The 21620-nt window shown below is 39.9% G+C and overlaps 1 protein-coding gene and 1 long non-coding RNA gene across 2 annotated transcripts in view; one reads left to right on the forward strand and one right to left on the reverse strand.

The window, feature by feature from the left end:
* Nucleotides 1-1551: 1551 nt before the first annotated feature.
* Nucleotides 1552-20186, reverse strand: LOC124802647. Its single transcript, XR_007017133.1, has 2 exons — nucleotides 19899-20186; nucleotides 1552-2330 (listed from the first exon to the last, which is right to left on the reverse strand). It is a non-coding gene; the product is annotated as an uncharacterized LOC124802647 (long non-coding RNA).
* LOC124802646 (gem-associated protein 8-like) overlaps nucleotides 20041-21620 on the forward strand; it is a 66115-nt gene continuing 64535 nt past the window's right edge. Inside the window, exon 1 of the mRNA XM_047263549.1 lies at nucleotides 20041-20676. Within this exon, the coding sequence (XP_047119505.1) occupies nucleotides 20160-20676 (517 nt within the window). The 5' untranslated portion in view covers nucleotides 20041-20159. The remainder of the gene's footprint in view (nucleotides 20677-21620) is intronic.

Consider the following 21620-nt stretch of genomic DNA (forward strand, 5'->3'; position numbering starts at 1 on the left):
GAGAGAGAGAGAATGGGGGGGACAGAGGGGGGAGTAGAGAGAGAGGGGGGGAGTAGAGAGAGAGGGGGGAGTAGAGAGAGAGGGGGGGAGTAGAGAGAGGGGGGGAGTAGAGAGAGGGGGGGAGTAGAGAGAGGGGGGGGGGGCGAGAGAGAGGGGGGGGCGAGAGAGAGGGGGGACGAGAGAGAGGGAGGGGTGGGAGAGTGAGAGGGGGAGAGAAGGGGGAGTCAGGGGAAAAGGGGGGACAGAGGAGAGTGAGAGGGGGAGAGAAGGGGGAGTCAGGGGAAAAGGGGGGACAGAGGAGGGGGAGACGGAGGAGAGGGGGGAGACGGAGGAGAGGGGGGCAGGCGGAGGAGAGGGGGGGAGGCGGAGGAGAGGGGGGGAGGCGGAGGAGAGGGGGGGAGGCGGAGGAGAGGGGGGAGGCGCAGGAGAGGGGGGGAGGCGCAGGAGAGGGAGGGAGGCGGAGGAGGGGGGGTGAGACGGAGGAGGGGGGGAGGCGGAGGAGGGGGGGAGGCGGAGGAGAGGGGGGGAGGCGGAGGAGAGGGGGGGAGGCGCAGGAGAGGGGGGAGGCGGAGGAGAGGGGGGGAGGCGGAGGAGAGGGGGGAGACGGAGGAGAGGGGGGAGACGGAGGAGAGGGGGGAGACGGAGGAGAGGGGGGAGACGGAGGAGAGGGGGGAGACGGAGGAGAGGGGGGAGACGGAGGAGAGGGGGGAGACGAGGAGAGGGGGGAGACGGAGGAGAGGGGGGAGACGGAGGAGAGGGGAGAGGGGGGGAGACGGAGGAGAGGGAGGAGAGGGGGGGAGACGGAGGAGAGGGGGGGAGACGGAGGAGAGGGGGGGAGACGGAGGAGAGGGGGGGAGACGGAGGAGAGGGGGGGAGACGGAGGAGAGGGGGGGAGATGGAGGAGAGGGGTAGAGGGCAGAAGGGGGAGAGGTGGGAAAGGAGAAAGGAGAGATGGGGAAAGGAGAGGGGGTGAGAGAGATGGGCTGGTCGGTAGTTACCTTCAGACACTCAGTTGGGCTCATCGGTACTTACCCTTGAGAACTCAATGTATCCAAAACAAAAGTAAATAATGACAGCAACCCTAGATTCTGGACCTACAAGTTCTTTCTTCATGGAGAAAACAGTTGGCGGAGGTTGGGTTGGGATGGGGGAGTTCTCTCAGAACCTAAATGGAGATGGGCTACGCACACAGCATGTCAGCTGCTAAATATAATTAGTGGTTTCACAGTTCTCTGAGCCTGTAACATATTTTTCAAGGGAAGACAGGAGGGGGGGAGGGAAGGGAGGGAAGGGAGGGGAGGGGAGGGGAGGGGATGGGATGGGATGCTGATGCATACCTGGGCTTGAGCATGTTAGAGTGCGTGTGTGGATGGGTGGGCATAAACGAGTGTACAAAAGGTCTGCACTATACAGTAGGGATGAAGTCAATGGCAGGAATCATGGGGGAGAGATGGTATTGTGGGGTTTGCCTCACTTTCTCTTTAGATATAGTTAATGATGTACTTACCAGGTAAAAACAAGGTAAACAAATTATTAATCATAATCTGTAAATAATGTTTACAAAGTGCTTTTATTACAAATATTATTTAGTCAAGTACCTCAAGAAACAATTTTGTATTTAAATATATATAAAAGAAACCACTGTATAAAAGTAAACATACGTATTTCCATACCCTGAAAGTAACAACTCAGAAAGCTTCTTATAGCAACAAAGAACATTATAATTATGACTGGCAAACACCTGAGGGAAGTTTCTTAGAACAACAGACAATAGTGAGAGTACATATTGGCAACAATGTCCCCCACTGAATCACAGTTTTGACCTGAATTCTTCAATACGCCCTTTAGCTCTTCTTTGCACATCAAGAAGTCTCATTGCCAACCCCATGTTTCCTTGCAGTTTGATTTTTCCTTGGAAAAATGCTCGTTGTGCATCTAGTTTTCCTGTCATCAAGTCTGGGACATCCTCATCATTGATGGTAAAAATGAGATCTGGCTTAGTTTTACCAAAATATTCAATTTTTCCTTTTCCTGTTCTTGCATCAACAACCCAGTATCCTTCAGCACCACCAGGTCCATTCCTTACTTTGCAAGCGAAAACACCCCTAGCCTTTTCAATTAAATTGTCCGTGTCATCCTGCATGGCAAATTCCAATGCTTGGAATAAAATACCTGCTTTGAATTCCTCGGGTGGCACCCTTTTAGCATTGCAGGGATTAGAAATAATGTTATTCTTGCACGAAGTATTCATTTCAAAGAGCTGTACTGCTGTTTCTTGGAGGTAGAGTGTACAATGCCTTGTCAACTCTCCAACAACGTGTACAAGCAACCTAAAAAAGAAAACTAAATCAGACACTGAATCACAACAAAATAATATTTCAAGCACTACAACAGCTTAATTGTCTAATGAATCATTCTGTTAAAAGTGCATCTTAATATGTGCATCCTTCATTTCCTTCTATTATCTAAAAACTGACAGATCATCTAACTCAGATAGATCCTGTTAACTGTAAGATGTATATGTGACTTAAGTAAGATGTATATCTACCCTAACAGCATGCAGAAATTAAAACTAAATAATGCAGGAGACAAATTTGTTATAGATGGTAGCAGATCAAAACTCCCACATTCAGCAGATTTCAGAACAAAGGGTTCCTTTACACAGCAAAACAGAGAGGTGAAGCTTAGATAAAATAACACGAATACCTTTTTATTTGCTAAATAACACATTAGACAAAAATGTCACTTCCATATGCAATACAAGCAAGGCACTTAGAAGCTCACTTTAACTGAATTTGGGGCAATGGCAAAACTGCTAAATTAAGGAGATGGAAGGGCTGAATAGCGTCTACCTCCAGGAGGTTATAACAGCTAAACAGTATTTACCTTCCTGAGGTGAAATTCTAAGTGCTGCTGGAAGACACAGTTAAAAGTAGAAAACTTTCAGGGGTAAAATTGATAATCACCCAACGGCAAGCAGAAAAATTTTAACTAATACATTTGTCCCACTGGTGCTTCCACTGTTCAAACCACGTTTTGCAGTCACCTTTGGAAATGGCTGACAGCTCCTCCCTCATTTTTTTCTTGACTTCTTCAAAGCTATCAAATCGGTGTCCTTTTATGCCTCTTTTCATGCATGGAAATGAGAAAAAGTTGCACAGAGCCAGGGCAGGTAAGCAACGTGCATGAGGCAAAAGAACCATGCCATTTTAGCCAAAAACTGTCTAACAGAGATTGCTGTGTGTGCGGGTGTGTTTTTGTGATCGACGATCCAGTCTCCGGTCTGTCACAAACTGGGTCTTTTTTGGTGAACACTGTTGCACAATCTTCTTAAAACTTCAAAATAAAAGGTTTGATTGACGGCTTGACCTGGGGGAACAAGCTCTGAATGAACTACACCCTTGGCATCAAAAAAGCAAATCAGCATTGTTTTGATGTTTGATTTGACTTGACGACTTTTTTTTTTTGATGGGGTGATTATGACATCTTCCATTGGCTTGACTGTTTTCGGCACCATGACTCATCATCAGTAATGACCTTTCATGGGAAAATATTGATCTCTTTCAAACTGTTGTTTCAAAGCATGACATGTTTCAACTCGACGTGCCTTTTGATTGTCAGTCAGAAGCCAAGAAACAAACTTGGCAGCAACCGTTTTCATTCTCAAATCTTTCATTAAAATTCACTGAACTGAGCTCCGAGATAACCTACTAATCTTCAACAGTTGATCAATTGTCTGTTGACAGTCTGTGAGCACAAGCTCTCGAATTTTTTTCAGTATTTTCACTGATTCAGGCAGCTGATAGACATCCACAATGTTTGTCATCAATTGACATGCCACCATTTTTAAATCAAGCAAACCACTCATACTCTACTTGAGATTTTTCCCGTAGTGTAATCTTGGTTAGCTGCTTACAACATTTCAACAATTTCAGCAGCATTTTTACCAAGAGGAAAACAAAATTTCACAGCTGCATGTTGTTCATTTAAACTTGTCATCATAAAAAAATGATGCAAGAACAAAACAGCACTGGCAAAAACAATCACTGCAGATGAACAGAACAAGCTATGTTGACAACAGAGGTGGCACAAAACTGGCAATGAGCTGCACTATATGCGCCTAGCAGCATGTATAACACACACTAACTCCACCCAAAGCAATGTGTCTTTTTTTTTTAATTATTTTTTTATACCCCTCGTATCATTAGTGATCCACAACTGAGAGATAGGGCATGGCACATGTAAGAAGAAGTAGAAGAATAAAAAGAAGAAACTACACACACATGCATACTCCATTGGGTAAGGCAATTAACAAATTGTCAGTACTGGTATTGCGACAAAACCAACTAGGCTTTAGGAAATTCATTAGTAAAGTGAGATATAAAGAATTTTTCAGAAAGAAGTATGGCTACTGGAGGGAAATAATAGTTTCCATGTCAACAATGTCATTTTTGCTGAATGTAGTGTTGCAGTTAGGATGATGTAAAAAGTATGCTCGAATCAACAAGATTACATTTAAAAAGGCTGAGAAAGCATGTGTACTTGATTTTTGTAGGAAGAAATGTGAATGGCGACAATACTTTAAAGCTGACACGAACAGCACTTTACAGTCCTCCACTCATAGCCTGCTCCCCCTCCCCCCACCACTCCCCGCCCCAACCTCCTGCTTACCCTTCCCAGCCAGATTGCTTCTCTCATTATGCACACTTGCTCGAAGTCTGGCCCTAGCAGCTAGAGATAGTGGTCACGTGTGTGTGAACAGCATTTATGTGAATGTGTGTAAGTGTATGTTATCTATTTTGGAAGATGGCCTTCTGGCCAAAAGCTTACACTATGTGATCCAGATAACCCCAAAAACATACATTTTTCATATTGGGTGCATTGTACTACCACCTACTGCCAGGTACTCCATATCAGCGCCCTCAGTAACTATTACATGTCGTGAGAGAGCAGAAGGGGGCACTCTGTGGAACTCACAGACTTTGAACGTGGTCAGGTGATTGGGTGTCACTTGTGACGTAAATCTGTACGCGAGATTTCTGTGTCACTTGTGACATACATCTGTATGCGAGATTTCAACACTCCTAAACATCCATAGGTCCACTGTTACCGATGTGATAGTGAAGTGGAAACGTGATGGGACAAGTATGGCACAAAAGTGTATGGGCCGACCTCGTCTGTTGACTGACATAGATCGCGGACAGTTGAAGAGGGTCGTAATGTCTAACAGGCAGACATCTATCCAGACCCTCAAACAATACCTGGTGAACGTCATCTGCCAGCATGTGTAGTGCCAACAGTAAAATTTGGAGGCGGTGGTCTTATGATGTGGTTGTGTTTTTCATCGAGGGGGCTTGTTGTTTCGCATGGCACTATGACAGCACAGGCCTACATTGATGTCTCAAGCACTTCATTGCTTCCCACTGTTGTAGAGCAATTCCGGGATGGCGACTGCATCTTTCAATGTGATTGAGCACCTGTTCATAATGCACGGCCTGTGGCAGAGGGGTTACACGACAATCACATCCCTGTAATGGACTGGCCTGCACAGAGTCCTGACCTGAAGCCTACAGAACACCTTTGGCGTGTTTTGGAACGCCAAATTCATGCCAGGCCTCACCGACTGACATCATTACCTCTCCTCAGTGCAGCACTCCGTGAAGAATAGGCTGCCATTCCCCAAGAAACCTTCCAGCACCTGATTGAAAATATGCCTGTGAGAGTGGAAGCTGTTATCAGGGCTAAGGGTGAGCCAACACCATACTGAATTTCAGCGTTACTGGTGCAGGGCGCCACAAACTTTTAAGTCATTTTCAGCCAGGTGTTTGGATACTTTTGATCACATAGTGTATGTGTTTAGAAGTCTTACTGTTGTGCCTGTCTGCAACTCAAATTCACCATTACCATATTTTATGAACTGCAAGGTGCACTTTTTACTTTGACAAATTGCCTACAAAATTCAGGTGCATCTTATACTAGAAATTAATATGAAAATGTCCAGTATTTGATTTAAAATTCCGGCAAGTCCTAAAATGGCCATATATTTGATGCTCCAGGAAACCTATTCTTATCTGGCAACATTGGATTCAACAGGCAGCAGCAGTGCACCAATGCAGCGAACATGAGTTGTGAGGATTCGCAAGTTTGCTAACACTGTCTCCCTCCCACCCCACCATCACAAACGCAGAACACTGTCTAGCCTATGATGTGTCATTGCAGTCTATGGTGCCAGGGAACTGCTATTGAAAGTGACTCGTGTTATTGGTTAGGGTAAATTATTATTGTTAGTAACTTGTTTTGTAATGGAAAAAATGAAAGGTATTTAGGGTCGAGGCCCCAGTTATGGCCACATTAAGGGCAATTCGAGATACACCACATTTTAGTATAGGAAGAAAGTATACAAATTACTTCAAAAAATCGTATCTATTGATTCAAAGTCTACACATTACAACCATGTAAAAACACATATTCTAAGTTATTTAACAAAAGCAGAAAAAAGACAACAGACATCAAATTGGTAAAAGGTACAGAAACTGAATGAAAAAAAAAAAAAAATCGTTAGGCAGAGTATAGTCCCAGTAATTACTTAAATCAACTTCCACACAAGTTTATTTCTCACGAGTATCAATGGAACCAGGGAACTTTGTTTTTAATGAACGTCCTTCTTGCATCAAGACTGGATCTGGCAGTTTCCCTATACTATCTTCACCCGTTATAGTCGAAACATGATTTTCAATGTATTCGAAACAAGTTTTCTGAACATTAGAACTTTTTAGGCACTGAATTTCATATTCAGAGTCAGAAAGCACTTTCAAAATTACAGATACATACTTAAAAATTACAGGTCTTGTTCTTCTATTTCCTGTTAAACTAAATTTTACCAAAATAAAGTCCCCTACTTTCAAATTCTCACTTGAAGATAGTTTCACATTTTCTGTATTTCATCTTCATCTCCTTCTATGTAGTCATCGAAACCGCTTCCATTGTCTGTCCATTCTCGTTCCTCAGAAGAACTTGTTGGCCTATCACTTAACTCTTGTCTGTTTCTTGTTTTCCCCTTTTTTACATGAGATAATGCCAAGTGCTGCTCTTTGGACTTTAACTCCTTCATAGCTTTTCTCTTCCTTTTTTCCTGCTCCTTCTCCTGCTTCTCTTTTTCCTTTCTCCTGCTTCTCTTTTACCTTCAGTTCATGATATTCCACCCACTTGTCACTAGTCACAACAGTGGGTGTATGTTCTTGCTTTCTCTTTGTGCCTCGTTGTTTGGGTTCTGGCCAAGTGATGACACTTTCAAAAACTGTTGCTAATGATTTTGGTGGTGTCACTTGGATACGCACTGAAGATGGACTATGGTTGGATATTGGAGTACCTGAATTATGTGAAATACTGTTGGGGGTTGTTGAAGGAATATCTGAATTGCACGTTGAAAATATGTCAATATTATCAACATTTTGATTAAGTCTGTCTGTGTTTTGTGAAACATTCTCTGTTTGATTATCTTCAGAGGGAGGCGCTATGCTATCTGTCAGAATGTCATCAGTGTTACCACTAGCACCATGCATTTCAACCTCATCAGCTATTTTTCTTCAGAACTTGAAAAGTAATAATGCTTCTTGATTTCCTTCCCACTCATGATTGCTTCTCTTGGTTGCTCTGAACTCATCTAGAAGGACAGGATCAATTTGCTTTTCTATGTATGAGAAATGTCTCAGAAGTTCCTCATTTGTCTGAACTGTGGTTGAGGCTGGTATACTACGAACAACTATCTTGCTGTAATCTACATTGTTCACATTAAATGGAAACAGACCAGTGGCCCTGCAACCAGCACGAATATTTGCCACCATTTTAGGTTCTGTAATAATTTGTGACAGAACAGAAGGTACATCAGATTTTGAAATTTCAGTGCCATTATTTTCAAAATGCCATTTCTGAACAATCTTCTTCCACATTTTTTTCATAGGTCCAAAAACAGCTACATCTAATGGTTGCAAGATGTGTGTAGAATTGGGATGGAGAGCAACTAGAATGATCTGATTTTCCCTACAATATCTGCTCAAATGAAGCATCAAATGAGAGCAGTGCCCATCTAAAAATATTACTACAGGCCGGGGAATTTCAGCTTCTTTCAAGAACGGGTCAAATACATTTGTTATATACTCAAAAAAACTTTCACCTGTCATCCACCCATTTTCTGTTTTTCCAATGCCCCAGTTTGGAGGAGCTGCTTTCACCAATGATGCTGGAATCCTTGCATATTTGAACAATGTTAAGGGAGGAGCAAATTTTCCAGCAGCATTCACTGCAAACAATGTAGTAATGTTATCTTTGTCAGAGTTACATGACTCATCATAAAAATGATGGCCACGAGGACCTATGATTAATTCCCCTTTAGGAGCTGAAAAAAAGAAGTTTCATCCATATTAAAAATTCTATTTGGGTCATTTAACACATCCATATCATTTAAAGTGATGGATACTTCATGAAACCAGTTTCTTATTTTCTCTTCTGTAACAGAAGCTCTAGCCCTATTGACATATTCTGCATGTTTTTGTGACAGAACCTTGTGTCTCTTAAGAAATCCATAATACCCCTTTTTTCCAGGTCGATTGTTAGTAAATGTAGCCTTACAACTTTCCATATCTGCATTCTCAATAAGTTTCTGCACAGATGCACAGAGATTTTCTTTAGTAACTGGAAATCCCATGCTGGAACAGTCCAAAACCCAGTCCACCAATTTTTTTTCAATTTGTTCTCCTAAGACAGAATGTGGACCACAGTGCCCTGTAGATTCTTTTGGAGATACACCAGAAATTTTGTTTCTTAATGTTGTCCTTGGAACTTTGTACAACTTGCTTGCAGTAGCAACCTTCATTCCCTCATCAATAGCCTTTAGAGCATCTTTAACTTTGCTGGGAGAATACTGAAACTTCTTATTCTTTGGTTGACTCATTTTTCCTATAAATAATGCACAAAGATTTAGTTAAAGAATGTTGCATATTTGAATAGTGCCTATTGCATATTTTGTATCTTACAAGCATACATAAATTAGTATGATATGCCAAGACAATACTAACAATGACGTATTGATATAAAAATACCAAAAATATTTTAATAAACCTATTTAAATAAAATTAGCCTAGTGTAATGTAGGACAGAACACTAATATTGATGTTTTTGTATCAGTTTTTAGAAGTGGCCAAAACAGGATACATATATGTCTCCACTTATGGTCACATGCATGGCCATAACACGGAACCAGGGCTAAATATGGATCTGTTAATGGCCACATACTTTTGATAACATGTTTTTAGGCTGAGCGATATAAAACTTAAAAGAAATGAAAATATAATGTCTTATCTTACCTCTGAACAGATTAAGTTTCTTCTGATGTTTTATTTAAACAAGTAAAATACAAAAAAACAGATCATGTGTTGCTTAAAGAAAATTTCTGCAAAACCCAGCTTCTGCAACACTGATCATTTCACAAAATGGTGTCTCCAAACAAAAACAGACAAAAGAATGATTATGTAGACAAACGAAGAGAGCCTTTCACAAAGTTTATAATAATCTATAGTAGAACTGGCTGGTATTCCAGAGAAGCTTCAAAATTAACCTTTGACATCAAGGTGGCCATAAGTAGGGTAGTGGCCGAAACTAGAGCCTTCACCCTATATGATCCTGGTTATAAATTGAAAGTATTAGCATATGCAAAAGAATATGGAAACAGAGCAGCCAAGTGGCATTTCGGCCCTCCACCAACAGAAAAAAATAGAGGACTGAATGCATACTGACCAAAACTAGAACATAACATACTGAAATAGGTTCAAGGACGCCATCAAAATGGGATTGGAATTAATACAAAAGTGATTCAAATACACATTTTTAAGCTAGCACTACACTGTAACTTAACAGACTTTAAGGGTAGAGTTGGTTAGTGCTACAAGTTTATGAAGCATCATAGACCTAGCATGTGAAACAGAACCAAAGTATATCAGAAAATGCCACAAGAGTATGAAAAGACAATATTATCTTTCCATCACTTTGATATTCAACCTTGAAAGAAAACCAGCCTGGAACTAAGCAATATGGCAAATATGGAAAAACTCCACTGACACTTGACGTGCCGAGTAACAGAACTGTTGCCATGAAAGGTGGTAAAACTATAACTTAAAAAAAAAAAAAAAAAAAAAAAAGGACATAAAAAAAGCACTACTCCGTTGTCCTTTCATGTTTTGCTGACGGTACTAAATCCAGTTATCATTTTCAAATGCAAAATAATGTCAAAACCTTCTGAAATACTACCAGGTAACTCACAATTATTGGATGTACGAGGGTGGTAGGAAATTGTGGATTAACAAAGAGTGGGAGAGAAGGACAGATACTTTATTGAAGAAGAGTTCTCTTCTTGTGCTAGATCAGTTTAGTAATCATTTGAAAAATTCTGTGAAAGAGAAATTGAGACACGGAAATACAGAGCTAGCTGTTATTCTGGGAGGACTTATTTCACAACTGCAACCTCTTGATGTCTTGATAAATAAACCATTTAAAGTGTACATGAGGGAGGAATGGTACAAATGGATGATGGATGAAATCCAACACTATTTCACACTGAAGGGAGCTTTAAAGCGACCTACAATCAAATGAATGTGTCAATGGATAAAACAGTTGTGGTCTAGAGTAAGAAAAGACATCATTACTAAATCCTTCAAGAAGTATGGCATAAACAACGCTCTCATTGACAGTAAAGACTGTCTTATATATGAAGAGGACAATGATGATGACAAAGAGGATGAATAAGAAGAAAGTTCAAATAATGATTTTCAGGAACTTTAAAGGTCAGTTCAGTTTTATAAATTAAGAATTGTTTTGTCTCACTTTGCAGTCTAATAATAAAAATGGTAAAAATGTTATTTTTTTAACTGCTTGAATATATAGTGAACAACAATCAGGAATCAATCATTTTCATACAGTGTAAGATTTGTGGTTTAGCATTAAAACTGGACAATCAATTGAATGGTTTCAAATAACGCTAAAATAAAATAAGGGAGACAAACTGTATTTACCAATCAGTTAAGCACATAAAAAATTGATAATTACAGCACAAACAATACTGTCTGAAGAGAAGAAGAAAGCTCATATTTCCACCTGACACAATAGAAGTGTCATACAGACAATTCTCAGATTTTCATGAAGACAGCCATGAAAACTGATTTGACGAATGGTCTGGAGCTGTTGTATAGTTTCAAAGGCCAGTATCTCAATGCTAATTTGGACTTGTTTATAGGGAAAAGACTCCACTGCAAAAGTCATGGAGAGTAATAAAATGGATTGAAAAACAGGAACGAAGTTTTGGATTTACATTGTTTTAACAGTTAAAAGCACAATAAAAGATTCTGAGGCACCTAAAAGTAACACTAAGTCTAGAGATCTGAAGATAGAAACAGTGATGGTAGCTCCACTCCAAAGTACACTCAATATTACTTCAAAACACTGCAAAGACTGCAAGCTAATGCAAGTTTATATCCACTAATATTCCACTGAACTCACATCTAAGACTGAACGAGGTGATGCAGTGGTTAGCACACTGGACTCGCATTCAGGAGGATGAAGGTTCAATCGCGTGTCCGGTCATCCTGATTTAGGTTTTCCGTGATTTCCCTAAATCGCTCCAGGCAAATGCCAGGACGGTTCCTCCGATAAGGGCACGGCCGACTTCCTTCCCTAATCTGATGAGACCGATGACCTCGCTGTTTGGTCTCCTCCCCCTAACAACCCAAACCAACCCTCACATCTAAATATACATTTACATCCATTTTGTCAAGAGTGTAGTGAAAGGTACTTGCCACTTTACAGTGTATTTGGGCTTCTTCCTATTCCATTCAAATATGGAACTTGGGAACAAAGACTGCTTCATCATTTCTGCGTGTGATGTAATAAGTCTAACCTTGACTTCTAGTCCTTACTGGAACAATTGTAGGAGTCAAAGTATATTCCTAGGTTCCTCACTTAATAGCATTTCTTATGACTTTCTAATTATTTTTTTATTGTATGTGACATCTATTCTCAAACATCTGCCAACTGTCGTATTTCAGCATGTTTGTGACACTCTCTTATGGGTCGAAACCTATGACCATTCATATTATCATTTTTTGTACATATTCAGCTTTCTCTGGTATGTCTCATAAATATAATCAATATTTGGTAAAAGTGCACTTGTGCACTTAGAGTGTCTGTGGCTGTTGCACTGCAAGCTAATGTTGGTAGGAACTTATATGAAGAATGGTAAGAACTGAATAGAACAAATTGTGGGTTGGTTGTTCATAGCCAGTCAAAATACTTGTTAATAATTTCCTAAGGTTTGTAAATAAAGATAGCTGGTATTTTGTTCTATTGGGTCAGAACTTAATCACTTCACAGAATTTTCAGCAAAATTTGCAATAAGATATACAAGTAGGTTATTGCAATGATGAATGCACATTACAAATTAATCTATAATGGCAATCATATTCTCGTGTTGAGATTCATTGGTTTCACCAAGTCACAACCAAAATATACCAACCCAAACTCAGCCTTGGGCTTTGCTACAAGTCTGCAGATCCAGGTTTTTTTCCAATTTACTTTCATTAGTTTGCGCCAACTCACTACCAATTTGTCATATTTTACGCTAATCCAGGACTTGGGCTACAATATAGGTCATTCTATCAGCACATATAGTTTTCTAACCACTCTCCATATTGAAAATAAATTTAATCAGCTACAAAGTCATTACAATCAACAACTCATTGGCTACCAAAGTGAACTGCTAACATCATAATGTGTGCGCACTTCTGCTTATTGGTGAGTTGTCTGCTTTACTCAAAAAGCATTAACAACTCATACAGATACCTAGATGATTGTGGGAATTTGATGTAGAATGGTCATATGGGCTCAATCATAGGTAAAATAGGAGGCAGACTTTATGTTATTTGGAGGATACTGGAAAAATCCCCCCCCTTCATGAACCATGGACCTTGATGATGATGGGGAGGCTTGCGTGCCTCAGCAATACAGATAGCCATACTGTAGGTGCAACCACAATGAAGGGGTATCTGTAGAGAGGCCAGACAAACATGTGATTCCTGAAGAGCAGCAGCAGCCTTTCCAGTAGTTGCAAGGGCAACAGTCTGGACAATTGCGTGATCTGGCTTGTAACATCAACCAGAATGGCCTTGCTGTGATGGTATTGCGAACGACTGAAAGCAAGGGGAAACTACAGCCGTAGTTTTGCCTGAGGGCATGCAGCTTTACTGTATGGTTAAATTATGATGCTGTCCTCTTGGGTAAAATACTCCGGAGGTAAAATAGTCCTCCATTCGGAACTCTGGGCAGGGACTACTCAGGGGAGCGTCATTATCAGGAGAAATAAAACTGGCGTTCTACGTATTGGAGCGCGGAATGTCAGATCCCTTAAACGGGCAGGAAGGTTACAAAATTTAAAAAGGGAAATGGATAACTTAAAGTTAGATATAGAGGGAATTACTGAAGTTTGATGGCTGGAGGAACAAGACTTCTGGTCAGGTGAATACAGGGTTATAAATACAAAATCAAATAGGGGTAATGCAGATGTAGGTTTAATAATGAATAAAAAAATAAGAGTGTGGGTAAGCTACTACGAGGGCGGTTCAGAAAGTAACCTCCGATTGGTCACAGTGCGGGTTGTGGGGGGAGTAGCGACGCCATCTGTGCGTTCACGCACTCAACAGGTCAGTCGGCATCAAGCCGTGGTCGAGCGAACGTCGTACCTGCGCTAGTTTAGTTTTTGTGGCAGTTTGAAATGTGTGCTGCAATAGAAAACCCCGCCAAATGTGAAGTGCATGCTGTCATAAGGTTTTTTACAGCCAAAGGATATTCTGCAGCAGCTATTCATCGTGAGCTTTGTGCCGTGTACGGACCAAGAGTTATGAGTGAAGGAGTTGTCCGTGAATGGGTACGTTTATTTAAAAGTGGACGAGAAAACGTTCATGATGAAGAGAGGAGTGGTAGACCATCATTGGTGACTGACGAACTCGTTCAGACAGTTGATGCAAAAGTTCATGAGAATCGACGTTTCTCAATGTCGGAGTTGTCTACTGGTTTTCCACAGATTTCTAAGACTCTCTTGTACGAGATAGTGACAGCAAGATTGGGTTACCATAAGTTCTGTGCACGATGGGTGCCCAAAATTCTTACCGACCACCACAAAACTCAAAGAATGGCCTCTGCATTAGACTTTCTGTCACGTTATGAGGACGAAGGAGAACCATTGTTAAACAGAATCGTGACTGGTGACGAAACCTGGATTAAGTACGTGAACCCTGAGACAAAAGAACAATCAAAGATGTGGGCACATTCAAATTCGCCTACCAAACCAAGAAAAGCCTCGCAAGATTTTTCTGCCAGAAAACTGATGGCAACGGTGTTTTGGGATGCAAAGGGGTGTTGTTGGTTGAATTCATGGAACGTGGTACGACCATTAATCAAGACGTGTACTGTGAAACAATAAAAAAGTTACGACGGGCTATACAGAACAAACGCCGTGGTATGCTGACTTCCGGTATCGTTTTTTTGCACGATAATGCCCGTCCTCACTCTGCTCGCAGAACAACGGCCCTTCTTGAGTCATTCAAGTGGGACGTTATCAACCATCCACCTTACAGCCCAGACCTGGCGCCAAGTGATTATCACCTCTTCATGCATTTGAAGAAATGGCTCGGGTCACAGCGGTTTGATGACGACGAAGAGCTCAAAGATGCGGTCACAGGCTGGCTCCAGGCACAAGCGGGTGATTTTTATGCAGAAGGAATTTCAAAGCTTATGAAGAGATACGATAAGTGCCTCAATCGCTATGGAGACTATGTAGAAAAATAGTGCAAAGATGTAGTTGTAAGATGTATATATTAAAATATTTTTATTTAACTTGGTGTATTTTTTAAAATCAACCGGAGGTTACTTTCTGAACGGCCCTCGTACAAACAGCACAGTGAATGCATTACTGTAGCTAAGATAGACATGAAGCCCACACCTACCACAGTAGTACAAGTTTATGTGCCAACTAGCTCTGCAGATGATGAAGAGATTGATGAAATGTATGATGAGATAAAAGAAATTATTCAGATAGAGAAGGGAGATGAAAATTTAGCTGTCATGGGTGACTGGAATTCAATACTAGGACAGGGAAGAGAAGGAAAAGTAGCAGGTGAATATGGATTGGGGGTTAGGAATGAAAGAGGAAGCCCCTTGGTAGAATTTTGCAAAGAGCATAAATTAATCAAAACTAACGGTTGGTTCAAGAATCATGGAAGAAGGCTGTATACATGGATGAGGCTTGGAGATACTAGAAGGTTTCAGATAGATTATATAATGATACGACAGAGATTTAGGAATCAGGTTTTTAACTCTAAGACATTTCCAGGGGCAGATGAGAACTTTGACCACAATTTATTGGTTATGAACTGTACATTAAAACTGAAGAAAGTGAAAAAAGGTGGGATTTTAAGGAGATGGGACCTGGATAAACTGAAAGAACCAGAGGTTATAGAGTGTTTCATGGAGAGCATTGGGGAATGATTCACAAGAATGAGAGAAAGAAATACTGTAGAAGAAGAATGAGTAGCTTTGAGAGATGAAATAATGAAGGCAGCAGAGGATCAAGTAGGTAAAAAGACGAGGGCTAGTAGAAATCCTTGGGTAACAGAAGAAATACTGAATTTAACTGATGAAAGGAGAAAATATAAAAATGCAGTAAGTGAAGCACGCAAAAAGGAATACAAACATCGCAAAAATGAGATTGACAGGAAGTGCAAAACAGCTAAGTAGGAATGGCTAGAGGACAAATTAAGGAAGTAGAGGCATATATCATTAAAGGTAAGATAGATACTGCCTACAGGAAAATTAAAGAGGCCTTTGGAGAAAAGAGAACCACTTGCATGAATATCAAGAGCTCAGATAGAAAACCAGTACTAAGCAAAGGGAAAGCAGAAAGGTGGAAGGAGTATACAGAGGATCTACACAAGGGTGATGTACTTGAGGACAATATTATGGAAATGGAAGAGGATGTAGATAAAGACGAAATGGGAGATATGATACTGCGTGAAGAGTTTGACAGAGCACTGAAAGACCTAAGTCGAGAAAAAGCACTGGGAGTAGACAACATTCCATTAGAATTACTGATAGCCCTGACAAAACTCTACAAACTGGTAAGCAAGATGTATGAGACAGGCAAATTTCCCTCAGACTTCAAGAAGAATATAATAATTCCAACCCCAAAGAAAGCAGGTGTTGACAGATGTGAAAATTACTGAACTATGAGTTTAATTAGTCACAGCTGCAAATTACTAACACGAATTCTTTACAGATGAATGGAAAAACTAGTAGAAGCCGACCTCGGAGAAGATCAATTCACATTCCATAGAAATGTTGGAACATGTGAGGCAATACTGACCCTATGACTTATCTTAGAAGATATATTAAGGAAAGGCAAAGCATTTGTAGACTTAGAGAGAGCTTTTGACAATGTTGACTGGAATACTCTCCTTCAAATTCTGAATATGGCAGGGGTCAAACACAGGGAGTGAAAGGCTTTTTACAATTTGTACAGACACCAGATGGCAGTTACAAGAGTCAAGGGGCATGAAAGGGAAGCAGTGGTTGGGAAGGGAGTGAGATAGGGTTGTAGCCTATCCCCAATGTTATTCAATATGTATGTTGAGCAAGCAGTTAGGGAAACAAAAGAAAAATTTGGGGTATGAATTAAAATCCATGGAGAAGAAATAAAAACTTTGAGGTTTGCCGATGACATTGTAATTCTGTCAGAGACCGTAAAGGACCTGGAAGAGTAGTTGAACAGAATGGACAGTGTCTTGAAAAGAGGAAATAGACGAACATCAAAAAAAGCAAAATGAGGATAATGGAATGTAGTCGAATTAAATTAGGTGATGCTAAGGAAATTAGATTAGGAAAAGAGACAGTAGAGGAGTTTTGCTATTTGCGGAGCAAAATAACTGATGATGGTCAAAGAAGAGAGGATATAAAATGTAGACTGGCAATGGCAAGGAAACCATTTCTGAAGAAGATAAATTTGTTAACATTGAGAATAGGAGCATTCAAAATGTGGTGCTACAGAAGAATGCTGGAGATTAGATGGGTAGATCATGTAACTAATGAGGAGGTACTGAATAGAATTGGGGAGAAGAGAAGTTTGTGGGACAACTTGCTAGAAGAAGTGATCGGTTGGTAGGACATGCTCTGAGGCATCAAGGGATCATCAATTAAGTATTGGAGGGCAGTGTGGAGGGTAAAAAATGAAGAGGGAGACCAAGAGATGAATACACTAAGCAGATTCAGAAGGATATAGGTTGCAATTGATACTGAGATATGATGAAGCTTGAACAGGTTAGAGCAGCATGGAGAGCTGCACCAAACCAATCTCTGGACTGATAACCACTACAACAACAACAACAACAACAACTGGGAGAATGCAGCTAGTTTACAAAGGATATGCTTACAACACGCTTGTGTGATACTTTCTAGAATATTGGGCTAAAGTGCTCTTACACTGTCTGCGGCTCTTACATTGTGTGCTGATGTTAGCAATTTGTTGAAGTTGGTCATTGCCAATTGAGTGGCAGTATATGGTAGCCAAAGAGAGTTGCTGAAGATATTTATTTATTTATTATGTGGAAGCTACAAACAGGTTATATTTGCTTTGAATAGCCTGTCTGGAGTTGGCAACTACATGATGCATGATGGGAGGTGGATGACTGTATTTGTACTCAATATGGAGAATGGGAAGAAAACCTGATGTGGTGTCTGTGACCTGTAATGAAGCTTGAGGCTGTGGTTAGGTTGCGAGTTGGCAAAGCCAACGAATTTTAGCACAAAACTGTGACAATCTGTCATGTTCATTCCACAGTTACCAATTGCAGCACCCAATGGAAGACAAAAGATACACTGTAGGTGTTTTTTAGACCTTTTACTTGTTATTTTTATGGTCAATTTCTGTGGTTTGAAAACCGTGTCGTGTTCTGTGTCTTTGATATCCAGAAAAGAGTCCCATAGTTAAGAATTTAGTGCATATAGGAACAGTACGACAGAACCCCAAGAGTACAGCACTATGGGTATAAAATGCTGATTTAATTATGTTTGCAGTATATTCATGTGTTAATTTTGTTATTTTGTGTTAGCAGACAATACATACTCATCCCTAAGAACTTCTTGTTTTTACACAATATATAGATTTATCATCTATAATTAATGTGACAGAATTCTTTTCCCTTTTTATGCCTAACTGTATGCTATTTGCTTTCTTTATGTTCGATGTTAGTTTATCACACGCTGTCCAATTATAAACCTGCTTCAGGATTTAATTTGCTTTTTCAAATAGGAATTTTGGTCTTTTATAAGTGACTATGATGTTGCTATCATTAAAAAGAGTTTTTCTCATGTCACTAACATGTATGAAGAACAGAAATGGGCCCAATATACTACCCTGAGAAACATGTATATTTGTATAATTCTTGTCTGACTGCTGTTTTACTTAAAAATTATCATCAGCACAAGTGTGAACTCTCTTTACAGTTTGCACACTATTTTTCAGGTGAGACAAGATCCTCACTTTTACTATATCTAGTGCTTCTGGTGCATTTAGCAGTATTTTATGGTCAATGTCAAAAGCCTTGGGCAAGTCTAAGAATATGTCTGTGACACAGCTTGCATTGTCAAGAACTGTCAAGTATCACAATTGTGATGGCCATATTATAGTTCTCCTACACTGGAAACCAAACAGTGCTTTGTTCAGAAGGTTGTATTTATTTTGGTTAGGCCTACTCCCATACTACTTTGCTTTTACTTTCTGCATTTTGGTAATGTTAAGCATTGAGATATTTAAGAGTTTGGGAGGACACTCTAACACAGTTATCTGTCAATTTTCCTTTGCTGCAAAAGTGGCTACTATTGCAAATGTTGCTTGAAAAATCAATTTAAACAACCCACAGAATTTAGCAAACTTAACACCTACATTGTTCTCCACATACACTGCATCCCAGGTTTGATTTGCCAATGTCCTAGAAAAAGTATGTTACACTCAGGTAAGATCCTTCTGTAGGCATGCAGGTTCATGGGTTTTACCAAGTGTGTCTTTCATGTTATTATCTGACAGTAATGATCAAGGGGATCAATAATTTACCCTGTCCAAGACTGATGGTGAACTCTGATGTCTGAACTTCACCATTTGTGCTCTACCAAAGATGCTTAGAATACTTACATGGTTATTATTAATTTCATCAAGCATATGTTTATGCTGACATCTCCACATATTAAATGTTAATTTTGGGGCCTGAGACTCCATATTACAATTAGATGAGCAGTACATGCCTAGCATGGTTAACTTTTATGGATGTCTGGCCATGTTAAATCAAAGGCTACCAGTTCGAATTTTGTACTTACACTCATTGTGACCAGATATTCTCTAGCTTTAAAATGTGTCCCATTTCTGATATAAATATATGTTCCAGCGCCTTTTAAGGTAGTTCCACAGTAGCAAATTGCATGTTCATGTGACGATAGCACTATAAGCTGTATTGCGCTAACATATTCGTGCCACCAAGGCTCTTATTTTCCTCCTTTGACATTAAACTCTTTTGGGACATAACTTCGTGTCAAACATCTGCTGACACGCTACGCTCAAAAGAAACATTGGAGAGCCCCATAACTTACGAATTATGGGGAAAATATTACAGCTGGTAGAAACCATTCAAGTGGTGACGGAACCTGTCTTGTTCCAGCAACATTTAGTAGGAAGTATTTATTGAAGGAACACAAATTCGAACATATTTTCCCTTATTTGATATACAGAAAAGTACAAATAATTACGCATAACTTACTCTTATTTCTTGAAGAACCTGTGCACTACTAATGAAATGCAAGTCATGCAACACGCTTTTCTTCTTTTTTGCCAATTACTGATGACATGTCTTCCATCTTAGTGGTTGTTTACCCATGAATAAAAACAAATCAACGTCAGTTTTGACGTTCCATTGCAGGCCTTGACGTTGAACGAACATAGCGACCTGTAGTCGAGCGCGCGAAAATATCGATATATTGTATTGAAAAATCGCTGAGAAACCTGACAACAATTCGAAGAAATGTCAGGAGCAGAAATAGTAGTCCGTGTTGTGGGGAAGACAAAACAGAAATGCAAGTCAAGAAAACAGAAAAGAAAGTTGAAGAAACGCAGAATGGACATTAAAAGGAGATACAATGCAAGTAGATTACTACAAACCGGTCAATACTGCGAAAATGATTGGTTTTGGCAGAGCTATCAGAGAGCGGTTGAATGGCAGGGAAAACATTATATAGCGTATTGGAGGGCAAAATGTATAGCTTTGCAGGCAGAAAATAGAGCTCTTAAGGACTGCATAACGAAAATATCTTCTTCCAATAAAAATAATGTGCAGGTGACTAGCTGTAGCTCGGACAAAGACAAAGTGACGCCGAAAGATGTGAAAAGGAAGCCTAAGGCGAAGCCTACAGTTCCCGTTGCTGTCAATTCTGAAAATAAATGCACAGCAGAAGAAACGGAGGATTATAAATTCGAGTTTCAGCTAACTGAAGAGATGCTTGACTTTTTTGAACACAGTATGAAGCACAGAATGGAGAGAGGTGAGTCTTAATCATATGCTACATTTGCGTCACGCACTGCAGTAAATTCATCTCCCTCTTTACCGTGTTTCACTGCTTTAAGAAGACTGGTTTACCATATTTACACGAGTTGCCCAATCCTTAAATGATTTCTCGTGATACATCTGAAAGTCTAGCCAATGCAGTGCAATTCATTTCCCCTAGAGATGTATGTATTTCTCTTTCATATTTGTTTCCTGTCAGCATTTATGGTAAACTTACTCTTTTAACATCATTGTGGTATTTGTTATACGAACACAAGGGAAAAGATGATGATACTTTTACATGAGATAGATCTATTATTATTCCTTGTGACAGTTTGTGTTTTATCACCCAAATGTTTCTGTATGTTTGTTTCTCATATCTGCAAAAATGGTTGAAAGAGGGAACAGTAATCTCAAAGTGATTGCCTGACCAGTCAAGAATTGAAGAAATATGAAAGTGATATAATAGCATACTGATGGATTATATATTTGCACAGTAAAATAGTGTTGACAGAGAAGCACAATTTAGGAACATATATTTTATTATATTTGATGTGTTATACAAAGACATACTGTAAGGTATATAGCACAGAACATCTAGCATAGATACCGAAGAATACATTTAACAGGCAAAGAGATCTGCACACATATAAACTCACTGCCAACATAAGAAATATTTTGTTCACAAAATTCCAACACCTGCCCTTTAATAAATATTTTTATGTGCTAATCTTGAGCACTACACCATCTCAAAGCACTATGCACAGAATGTTATGTTGTTAAGCCGTAAAGTTTTAACTGTTTGTGGAGAGGCTTGGTCAATAAACCAGAAAACATTTCCTCTTTTTTAGGAGGTATTTAATAAAATGCTGCCTAATATCAATGTGCTTGGATTGCTCACTTGCTCTTTGGTTGTGAGCTAACTTGATTGTGCCCATGTTG

This window comes from Schistocerca piceifrons, chromosome 6 (assembly GCF_021461385.2).
Source record: "Schistocerca piceifrons isolate TAMUIC-IGC-003096 chromosome 6, iqSchPice1.1, whole genome shotgun sequence".
In the NCBI taxonomy this organism is placed as follows: domain Eukaryota; kingdom Metazoa; phylum Arthropoda; class Insecta; order Orthoptera; family Acrididae; genus Schistocerca; species Schistocerca piceifrons.